This window comes from Daktulosphaira vitifoliae, unplaced genomic scaffold (genome assembly GCF_025091365.1).
Source record: "Daktulosphaira vitifoliae isolate Bord-2020 unplaced genomic scaffold, ASM2509136v1 Scaffold_4, whole genome shotgun sequence".
NCBI lineage: Eukaryota > Metazoa > Arthropoda > Insecta > Hemiptera > Phylloxeridae > Daktulosphaira > Daktulosphaira vitifoliae.
The window spans coordinates 16,482,526-16,495,119 of record NW_026099575.1 but is presented as its reverse complement, the minus strand read 5'-3'; the positions used below and the strand labels follow the sequence as shown (position 1 = coordinate 16,495,119).

The 12,594-nt window shown below is 30.0% G+C and overlaps 1 protein-coding gene across 1 annotated transcript in view; it reads right to left on the bottom strand.

Annotated features, from left to right (window-relative positions):
* LOC126903515 (uncharacterized) overlaps positions 1-12,294 on the bottom strand; it is a 35,424-nt gene extending 23,130 nt beyond the window's left edge. Inside the window, exon 1 of the mRNA XM_050681689.1 lies at positions 11,734-12,294. Within this exon, the coding sequence (XP_050537646.1) occupies positions 11,734-11,785 (52 nt within the window). The 5' untranslated portion in view covers positions 11,786-12,294. The remainder of the gene's footprint in view (positions 1-11,733) is intronic.
* Between the last annotated feature and the right edge of the window lie 300 nt (positions 12,295-12,594).

The window sequence follows — 12,594 nt, the reverse complement described above, 5'->3', positions numbered from 1 at the left end:
AAAAAGTCAATTTATATTAATTTATATTTATATTATTCATTAATAGTTTAAGAGACTACAATTGTTTAAGTATTTAACTCTTTTATACTGAACGATATCATTGAACAATAATTTTTATAATTAACTAAACTTAAAGTAAACTAAATTATAGTTGAATAGCAAACATCCGTACACATTTATGTCTGAACAGCAATGAAGTTATGTGTTTAATAATTATTAAAACATTTTTTCAATGTAGGGTTTTTTTATTTTAGGTGACGCAATGATAGAAAATTAAGTTTATAATATTATTTCAATCGAGTTGTAATCTTAAAAAAAAAAATACTAATATAATACGTTAAAAAAAATTCATTTGACACGTCAAACTCGAAAATTGCATGCAATATTTCCACACAAGGTCTAACATGAAGTACACAATTGCATGGGACATTTGTGGTTTTTTTTTTAATAATTTTTGTTTTTTTTTTACAACACGGGATACAGATGTTAAGTAAAATAGACATACGACATAACATGTGAATAAAACGCAACCCGTTGTGTGCATCACATGTACAGTACGTACCACCTTCGTTACGGCCACGAACACACAACACATATCGATTTACCCCAAGCAGTGAGAAGTCCCTAGCTGCTGTACGCCTTGTATACGTGTGGCAACTCGACAGGAATTGTAACGGGTTTGACAGACGTCTAGACTTGAGGTCCTCAGATTTTGTATTATAAGGAATGCAGAGTTTTTTTATTAAATTATCCCAAGCTTTTACTCTCAGTTATACCCAAAATGCATCACTCCCACGTTTATCGCATACCAATAATACTTGTTGTTTTCTCGACTATATGTGTACTTCACAGCACTGAATATAACATCATCAAATTAAACATTTCAGAATAAAATCTATTGACTTGTAAATGTGGACATTGATAACAATTGCCAAGGGAAAAAATATATATTCTATTATTTTATTGCTCAATTTTTTAAACCCCGCACAAAGATTAAAATTTCAAATGAAATTTTTTTTTTTTTGGTTGTCAATTAATAAAAAATATTTTGAAAAAACTAATAGGCATTTAATATTAACTTGGCTATGCAAGGTGCCCTTTCAATTTTATTAACTTATTAATTTAAGGATGGGAAAAAAATATCGATTGTTAAGAAACATTTTATTTCATTGGCTGGGCTTATTTTAACACTATTTACTTATAACTAATATATTTTACATAAAAGAGCTCGTGTTTATCAATAGATGATAGTACTAAATAAGGTTGGAAATTTAAAATATTAATAATGTATTTCTAATATAGTAATTTTAAAAGATTGTTATATAACTTTGAAAAATGTACTATAGCACATTAACCACTTCTATAGTGGTTATCATTTTTCTTACACTATTTTGAACAATCAAGATATGACTGTTGGCTATTAGCTACAAATGTATTGTAATCATAAACGTATTCACTACCAAAATTAAAAGCTAAAACGAATAATAATAAGTATAATTGACTAAAATATTTTACAATTATCATACTCGTGAAGGCATTTTGGCTAAAGTACGTTTGAGGTCACGTGGGGCCATTCATGCACAGCGTGAGTGACTTGTGCGAAAATATGTTGTTACGCACATATAAAAAATAAAAGTTAATGTATAATAAAAGCCTGAAAAATCATATGTAAAAATTTATCTTAATACCTATCGTTTAGTTCAATCGATATCAATCGATACACTATTATTAACACACTTTATGTGATGAACTCATAACTGATACCGTTGTGGTTACGGTAGAGGTATTATTGTATTGACAATAATCGTTAAAAATTAATAATAAATATCCGTAAGTGTAAACACTGTAATACAAATCAAAATGTCACTAATGTCATTCTATGGCTAGTGAAACAGTATAGTCAATAATTTAGACGTGAAATAAAAATTAGTAATTATAAAAGCAAAACAATTTTACCCAATACTACATCTTATTAATAGATAATATCCGTTAACTATGCTATTAAAACAAATTATTACTGAATCAGTAATAACAAACGATTATCAGTAATACTGATAATCGTTATACTAGACTTATTATTTTAAAAAATAATTTAAAATTTCATCATCTAATATCTTGAAAATAAAAACAAATAAATTTTGTCTCTGTTTAAATATGCTTGAACAAAGACTTTAAACATTATTCTTGATGATATCAATATTAATAGCACACAACATAGAGTAAGTACTACAGTTATAATTACCAGTATGATAATTAGTCTTCATTTACAGTCCATACAAACTAGATATTTTTACCTTCTAAGGTATAGAATTATTTATGGTAAACAAAATAGTACCATAGTTATAATAATACTAATATTACAATGTAATTAAAAGTGAATAATACGTCGGCAATAAATTGATAATTATTTTAATACACACTTACTCTGATTCTACCAATTGTGTAATTTCACATCAATAGTAATTATTATCAAATTAATCAATGAGTAAACATTGTACAGCTAATAAACAAAATCTAAGCGTTGTTGTGTAAACATACGGTGTTTGTTAAATCTAGAACATTCCTGGAACAATGAAATACCCACAAAATATATGATTTTATACAGCAGTTTTTTCTCCTATAATGTGAAATGAATTTGCTTGTATTACTGATTATAATTATTACTTATGTATGAATGATACATCAATTTCAATTTTTCAGAACGATATGGACGAGAAAGTAAAACTGATTTATAAAGTCATTGCGCATTACAATAAAATCCATTTTAAAGAATTAACTCTAAAATAAAATAGAAATGAAAACTAACATTTAAAAATACGTGTCACTGTGACATTATAATGGAGAAAACTGTTTTGGTAGGCAATAGGCATCTACAGCGATATTCGGATAACTGTTTTTCGGTTGAAAACAAAACTACTTTATTTTTGTCTTGGTAAAACAACACTTATCGTTATAAAAATAAAATAACACCTGAGATCTAACCCTGCTAAATCCCTTAAAAATTGGCACGACCTGTGTTTTTCTTATTTTAAAACGTCTCCTACATGTTCAGCGAAGCGCGGCCATCGAGCGAAATATAACAGTAAAATTATATTTTGTTCTAATGTGGCATCAGCACAACAATGTTAATTAATACACCCTTATTCAATTGATTATCTTGAATAAAAATAACATGTTCTCTTCGCAAGACATATTAGATAATTTTACAGCACTTTGTATAAAAAGCATAAAACAAATTTATAACAAAACAATTATGTGGTATAGAGAGGATGAATGCAATGCAATTATTGAACGTAAAGAAATTACTTTTCATAGTTCTTTCACAAATATCTATTTTTAATATTATCATTCTATGTTCATCTTAAACTACAATAAACATTAAGTAGCAATTCTTCAATTTGAAAAAATAATAATAAAAGCAAAACAAGAAAACTTGCAATGTATTGAATATGAATTGGCAGACTACCTTCGTCTAGTCTACACTTGTTCAAGTTTAATAGTACACAGATGCTCACACAATAATAATAGCAAACAGTGTGATGTTGACAAATATGATAGCTGTTAGTACAACTAATAAACTCCTTGTTTGAATTACAGATAATTCATCTTTACCGATACATCATCAACTATATCTACGAGAAAACCATCATTTTCAACCGATTAATATTATTTAGCGGCTTCTCGCTGATAACTCGAAACAACATTAGATAAATAACTAAAACGATCCAACGGACATTATTTTTAAGAAACAATATGTTTATAGAAATTCCCGACACGCAATGTTCCAACTTGTTTGCACGTAAAGATTTCATCCAAAGTTCTTACGCCAAAACGCTGACATCGAGACCTTCATCCGAAAATCAATCAATCAATCAACTTGTTATAATGTATTGTAAGTAAAGTTTTCAGTTGACATTTCCCAGTTACTATACATTTTTTTGCACAGATCAAATAGCATTTTAAATCTGTCACTATTATTACTTCATTGTACTTGAACTCAAATCCATTTGAAGTGAGGTCTTAAGGTTTTGTAAACTGATCTTCAGTGACACGAAAACTAATAAAAAAGATTTTCACACATTTGTGCAGATTATTATATATAAATTCTTTAAAAGAACTTAATCATAGACCCGTGTATATATAATGGTATTTATACATTTCTTTTTTATATATATTTCAAAACATCTAGAAACTTTTGATATTGTTTCAAAATTAAAAACTATGACCAAACAAATTATTGTAAAGTTCATGTCTAACACTTTTTAAACAAATAATAACACAGATTATGTTTGTTATACTGCTTATAAATAACAAATTTTCTTGTTGCGCATTTGTTTATACTATTGAAGCAGATTAACGAGGTTGAACACAATATTTTATTACAACCCAACACATTCGTGTTCTGTATTCATATAGTTTTAGTAAAGTTAAATGAGATTTAGTCAAATAATAAGCTTAAAAATGTTCAATCGACAGTTGTATGATGTTAAAATATCTTTTGAAATAAACACATAGTGCTCTTACACCGTCGCTTACGCCTCTCTACCCAATAAACCGCCCTTTGCCACATCATAAAGCCTCAACCCTACTCGCTTTCGACTATTTATATGACATTTGGTGAGTTTCAGCATAGGCACATTCCGAGAGCCATTATTTTCCATTCTAAAATCACTAGACCTTCACATTACAACAAAACAATACAGCATATGAACTTTCGTATCGACTATAAAACGACGAAGTAATCAAATTATCACGGAAGAAAAAAAGGGGTATTAATGTACATGGCTGGCGGTCATTATATTAAAGAAATTTTGTCTCCAAATCCCCCGAGATTCAAAACCGGGTCGTATCTCATTCGCGTTTTCTAATGTATAGAGCGAGCCGATGTTTTCCTATATTACAAANGTCTCCAAATCCCCCGAGATTCAAAACCGGGTCGTATCTCATTCGCGTTTTCTAATGTATAGAGCGAGCCGATGTTTTCCTATATTACAAATGGCCACGAAATTTCAAGGAGGATCTACGCAGCAGTTTTTCCGGGATATTCAAACACCCACGTATAATTCCGAACGTCGTCACCACCACTACCACCACCGCCGTCGCCATCACATAAACTTTCACTGCATCCCTCCGCACCCTGAGATCAATATTTCTGTTTTTTATTATAACCACTTAACAATGTTTATGTTAACAAACTAATAGATAAAATATATCGGAATCGTGATAAATTTTTGTTACATTATTCAAAAGTAATATGTTTATTTTCTGTTATTCGTAACAATATAAGTTTCAATAATTGTGACACACATAAATAATCAATTGAAACTTTGAAATAAATCAACAATAAAATTTAATTTTCATGACAATAATAAAAATAATACTTTGAAAAACTCAATGTCTTCTACTCAGATTTACAATCTGAGTCAATTAATATATTAACTATAACATTGAGTATTGAAATGAATATTAAATAATAATATAATAAAAATAGCTATAATAATAATTCATAAAATCACTATCATTTTCTTTATGTTATTACTATCTAATACTAATAACCAATAATACCTTAAAAGACTAAATAAGAAAAAATATCTAATCAAAATGACATTATGAAAGATAAGGAAAATTATTGTTAACACAATTGATACGGGCAACGATTTTTTTTTTTTGAAATTGACACACGGAAGCTATAAAATATGTTTAATAATATTGATTAATTAACATGTGAAAGATACCAAATGGATAATAGAGACAAAGGGGAGATCTGACATAAACTACCATGTAGTATTGTATAGTGGAATAATATGATAGATAAATATATATTATTTCACAATTTCTTTTTAGGTAATGTATTACGAATATTTAAATTGTTTATAAATAATGGTAACAAGTGAAAAGGTATTTACGAAATGGTGGAATTATTTAAAAGACCTGAAAACATTCTGAGAACATTAATGTAATTTTTAGAAAATTGTTACAATATTAGACATAAACATTTATAAACATTATGAACAATTTTATTTTAAATATTTTCTGAACTATATGCAATGAGAACATGGATAATACTAGAAAACAAGACTAGTAAAATGACGTTTTAATTTTAACCATAACGCAAAAGTATGATATTATTGTAACAGAAAACACATTATCAGTGTAATAAGGTATTTATATTACCCACACAATAAGGTTTTCAATAAGAAAAATGTAAATTTTTTAACTAACATACGAAAATAATGCTAGTGAGTATCGTTAACTTGTTCCATAATTAATTTACAGGTTGTAATACTCATTATCCAATATAATAGTGTATTTAATAACAACAAAAATATTTTATATCTATTCGTAATCTAATGGATATTTTTTTTTCATATTTTCATAAAAAATTTAGTTTTTCATAATAATAGATTTTCCTACAACATTAAAATTAACAATATTATATTTTATAACTTTATATTATTACAGTTACTCAAAATGAAAGTAGCAACAAATTTGAAAGCAAATAAAATACAAATTTAAACATAAAATGATGATTGTTAATCCTAGTTTTCTGTTCAAGACTATCTAAAAACTACTACTATTACGTTAATAATGGTTTGGAGTATGCTTTTAGAACTATTAACTAATAATTCTGTTTTGGTAAAAGTTTTTACTCGCAACAGCCGCTCATCTTCCAACAGCCTTTAGTTTTATACGAAACAAGAGTTTAATGAAACGTTAACCAACAATAATGACAAATAGACTGAATTTTCTTGTCGAGTTGTCCACCCCAAAATCGAGCGCAGATTTAAGTTGCGTGTCCCAATGTCGATAATGCTTGTAAATAGGACATATCTTCTCCATTCGCTTCTTCCTTGCTACACTCAATATTCGACACAGGCAATTGTATGAGCTTATGAGTTGCACGTGTTTGTATATGGATCAATGAAATGCGCGCGCGTGACGACCGACAAAGTAAAAAAAAAACTTTTTCACGGTTAAGTCGTCTAATGCGTACATATATACACAACAATAGATAATATGTGAAAAAGGAATGAATTCATAAGTTATTTTTTTGTTTAAAAAAAAAACACTCATTGTTTTAAACGAACTGCTATACGACTTGTCTATACAAGACTACACTTCATACGTTGCCAACAGTTTTTATTTTTATTTGTCGATAAATGTCAGTTACGGTCATGTCGGCCGAATTCGATAGAGCCCATCATTTCAAAATTAATGTCGTAGACTTGATTTTTCTTTTGTGAAAAACATTAACGATTAAGAAACAGCTGTGAGCAAGTATCGATCAACAACCAAGTCGTCTGGTCAACGAACAAATAAATATATTTTGGTCAGGTTACGTGAAAAGTGTACGTATTAGTTTACTGACTGGTCACTTGTCGTTTCCCTATTTTATTTTCTGCCTTTTATGAACGGCAACCAAATAATGTTGCCGTTAACCTTTTTAGGCCAGTGTTGCTTTTACTTTTCATTGACAATAACGATCACAACACGAACGGAAGAAAAAATCATTTCAGCTAGACAGTAGCGGTAACCGATTAGTGGCAATTAATATAACGGCGAACATGTCAGTGTGTACTACGGTCGAATGATACTTTACACGCTCGTCTGATTATGATGATCATTCGAGCCTACATAACACAATGTAATTGAGTTCTCGGTGAATTGCAGCGAGTCGAATTACTGACGATGGTGTTGATAACTATATCGATAGCAATGTATTACCTTCATATGTTAGTTTTACGCATTTTATACGCGGTTGGATCCTTAGATGATTAACCGTTGGAAAAAAAAAATTCATTTGGAATCTGATAAATAAGTAACCCTAACCTAACCAATGAGACGGTTAAATTAAAATTGCCGTTTTTTACTTGGTCAAAGGCGTCCACGTTTTATTGCGAGTCCTTCTAACGTACTTTTCCTAATTTACTTGGCAGATTTTATAAGGGTATATTTATTTTGAAAATAAAAATTCCACGCGAGCGCGTTATTTTATTACCTTCCAGAAAACACGTCGATGTGGAAACGACTTTCGACACAGTGACGTACTAAATTGATATTAAATCCCATTTAAATTAAACGCTGTGAAAATATAATAAATGCGTTCCCTTTACATACATTTTCAACTAAAACTTAACAATTTTTCACACGCCGAAAAACAAACGATGACTGATTCTATAGAATAATGCAACGAACCAGACATTGATTGAACGAGATGTCATTTTTTTCCATTCCTATAAGTAGGCGTATGGCATTTACGGGATCTGAAACCCTTGAACAGGATACTCGATGATTACATCTTTTGAATTAAATCAACTACACCTACGTAGTAAAACCCTCGGAGGATTCAAAACGTCTTTCCGCGACTTCTCAATTGACTTTTTATAAAACTTATATTGTGAATAATAATAATTACTCGGGTATAATTATCATAGTGTGTCAAGAACAAGCACGGGGGCGAATAAAACGATATCAGTCCATTGCTTAAAAAGACTGCAAAAACAAAGTAATTTATGCAAAAACATTTAGTACCGTACTGGAATGATGACGCATATAATGTTGTCCATTTGTCTATATTACATGTGTAAATTGACAAACAATACAGAATTTACTGTTATGCGAGTAAAACAGTAAAATGTATTTAAATGTATTCATAATATTAACATACATCCCTTTAGTAATTCTACTTAATATACCGCTGTTCAAAATATTAGGAGCTGATATCGTAGTAAATGTGCAACTGTACATTATGTAAACGCATATGTTGTGTCTTACTTAATCGACCAACTCAATAAATTACAAATGTCATGCAACAAATAGTCTAATTAGAGTTGCATTTTTGTAACGATACGAACATTTAAAAAGAAAGTAAACAAATATGTTGCCATGTTGAATTGACAAGGAAAAAAATCAATTTAACGAAACAACAAAAATTTCAGTTCATAAGCCAATTCAATTACTCTTATACGTTAAAAAACGACACAATTTTAGTTATGAATTTCAATATTTAATGGAATATTTTATCAAATGTATATTACGTGTTTTCGATATGCGTGTATTTTTAATTTTCCTGCATAAAACATTGAAAAACCAATTGTCTACTCAAATCACAAGTTACAATTCATTTAATTTTAAGGGAACGCCATACAGAAAATAAAACAGTTGTACACATGTTTTGTTTAAGACAACTTTACTTGATGTGTATTGATGACAGTCACAAATTGATCACCAAATTATTGATGAGGAAATTATCTGTGTTGTAAAGTTTTTTTTTTTTTTTGTTAATTTCAAGTATTTGATATTCATTAGTAAATTTTAACAAAATTCACTATATTTTGATTTTTTAATGCTCAATATTTTCATGTGGACGACCTCAACGAAGAGTTTTGTAACTCACTGTTAAAAATTTATGTTCTTATGGTCAACAAAAAAAGTTATTTAAAAATTAAAGTGCATTTTAAGAATTTTTTGTATGCTCGTATGGCGTTCTCTTAATTTATTTGTTTAAATCCAAACCATTTAAATATATAAGCCAATGTTTAAATCAATTTACTTTAGTAGAACTAATTTTTCTTTCGTAGAAAAATTTGTCTTGTGTATTAAAATTTAATAACCACAATTTAGTCGTTAATTATATTCATAGAAAAACAGTCGTGAAATACTGCAACACTGAAAACTGACGCATAGGAGTGTCGTACAGGAACAATAATACCAAGTTCAATTCTAAAGGCTTCCTTGACTTTAATAAAAGCGCATATCGAATCGATTCCTCATCTCTACCGTTAAAAAGTTACAACTAATCGCATAGTTTATTCATTAAATAGTTTTACAAAAAACTTTTAAATCATCGATCGCCCGTTTTTATTGATTACATTTTTAACTGTCAAATGTAGACCAAAAACTTATAGCGCATGTTTATGAGCTAATAATAATAATATCGTTGATCATTAAATATTCATAAAAAAAACAAACCAAGACAGTTTAGTTTTAGACAACACGTTACAATAATGTTATTTATTAACACGAAAGCAAATTTGTTAGTAGCGCTGGCTAATAAAAAAAATAAAGTGTTCACAAAAAAAATAAGTTAATGATTTAAAATGACAGTTTAAATTACAGGAGGAAAAAAGTATTAAGCATTGAAAATGTGTTAGAGCGTCAACCAACAAAATTAGTGAAAAAAATAAAAGAGAACACTTTGAACTCAAAAAACAAATATTAGATGATAGAAGCGTTATATTCAGGTTCAGCGTGGGTTAAGAGANGTATTAAGCATTGAAAATGTGTTAGAGCGTCAACCAACAAAATTAGTGAAAAAAATAAAAGAGAACACTTTGAACTCAAAAAAATAAATATTAGATGATAGAAGCGTTATATTCAGGTTCAGCGTGGGTTAAGAGATTTTGATTATATACAATATGTAATTTTATCTCGACAAATAATTTCAAAAATATGTTTATCAGTTTTAAAAGATTAGCTTGATACATTATCTCATATCACCGAACGTGAATGACAACTTATTTAAAATAATTCAATAATCAAATGATAAATATGTTTTTTGTCATGCAATATTCATGACTTGTTAGACCATTATGAGCAATTTTATTATCTTCCGAAAACTTCAACTTTCAAGTATCCTTATAGTCCATATCTTAAGTTTAAATTTAATGGTAATAATGAAAACAAATACAATAAAGTCACTTCATTGTATTAATTGATTAATTACACGAGAAATAATATCTCTATCAACACACCGTTCCTCTTTGCGTACACATTTTGAAACAAGCATTTTAATAAAAATTAACAGTATAATTACTACAATCAATAAGATGTAATCAATAATTATTCAAGATAAATAAACATATAAAAGTAGTAGAATACTTATCGAGTTTTAGTGGTCATGAAGTAATATTTTAGTACCAATCGACGATTTAATCAATCAATCACACAATTTCATACGGTTTAATTTATTACCGAGTTCGAATTAATATTTTAATTAAAACAAAATTATTTTAACAGTAGTCTTTTACTACTCGGCTTTGTATCATTATAATAAACGACAACAGCTGCTGTCATAAAATGGTCAGAGAAAAATATAAAACTACTAGATTTATGTAATACTGGCCACTAACGTTTCATTTAACTATTACTCTTTTCGCAGAGTGTTGCCGCCAACCTGGATTTTACGGTCTAGGGATAAATGAAAGAATCCTTATTGTTTTTTACATAGTAAAACCGCCCTCAGTCACTTGTTATCATTTTTTTCTAATTTCAATAGCAGATTTTGCTTATTTGATAGATTAGCAATACTATAGATACTCAGAAATATAAAATACAATGAGACACGCGAATTCAAAATATATTTCTCGTTTTAATTTTGTGCTATAGAAAAAAAGTTGAAAGATTCAACTTTACAAACTTTACAAAAAAGACTTTTTATGACTAATCGGATTATATTAAAAGATTTTTACCGCATTTTTTATGACAATATGTTAGATGGAGAAAAAATAACATAACAACAACAATACGCTGGTGTTTATGTAATTTTTACACTAGAAAATAACGAGTCGTATCAAAATATTTAAGGGTACAGAATCACATCAAATGTTGGCATTATAATCAGCATTAATTAGTCCATCCCCAGGGTTTCTCATTCACTCGGGCGTGATTCGGAATGGACAGTCCGTACCAGATGGTACCGGTTCAGAGTGACTATCGTGGAAATTCACTTACCTAACGTGATGGGCAGCTCTCGCCATCTAGTCTTCTTGCCCTTCTTGCCCATTTTACCACCAACTAGACATGTGTGTCCTCTTGCGCCGACTTGACGATGATTACCGCTTGACGGTTGTTGACGAACACTCGGTCGGGGACGCGGCGCACCCGATAAATGTAAAAATTGAAAATCCCAAGTAAGTTGGCTTAAACAGCACGTATGTTACTGGTTGAAGAGTGATTTTTTTATGTATGATTGTTTTTAAAAGCCTATACCGGGCGTAGTCCTGTCGTTTACCAGCACTACAGCGGCGCGATGAAAGTTTATGAGTCGTACGCCGGCAACGATTGTATCTCGTGTAAATATGTTTTGTACTGTCTTGTTTCTGACGGTACTGTTGTGTTTATGATCAAAACACTGTGCAAGAAAAAAAGTGACAGATTGTACACCACACGAAGAGCGAATGTGTGAGAGAGAGACGGTGACGAGGACAGCGCGAGCGCGCGGCCGTGTAACTCGCGATCGAGCGGCTTGAATGGAATTGGACGATTATCAGTGTTAGACCGCTGTGCTGCTACCGCCGCTGTTGTCGCCACCACCACCGCCGGTGTGTCGCGTGTGCGTTTGGGGTACCCAACGGCGTCGGCGGTGGGGGTTCGGTACGACTACGTGTTACGACAAGCACATGCGCGACACTTCACCGTCGGGCCGGGCGTATCGTTCAGCGCTGCTCGGCCTTATGATTTCTTTCCACCACGCGCCTTTTTCAGCGAAAATTTCAACATTTTATTACATGGACGGATATGAAATTAACACTAATTAAAACTTCATTGATGATAATTATAAGCAAATAATTTGCTTTTGCTGTTATTTTTTCT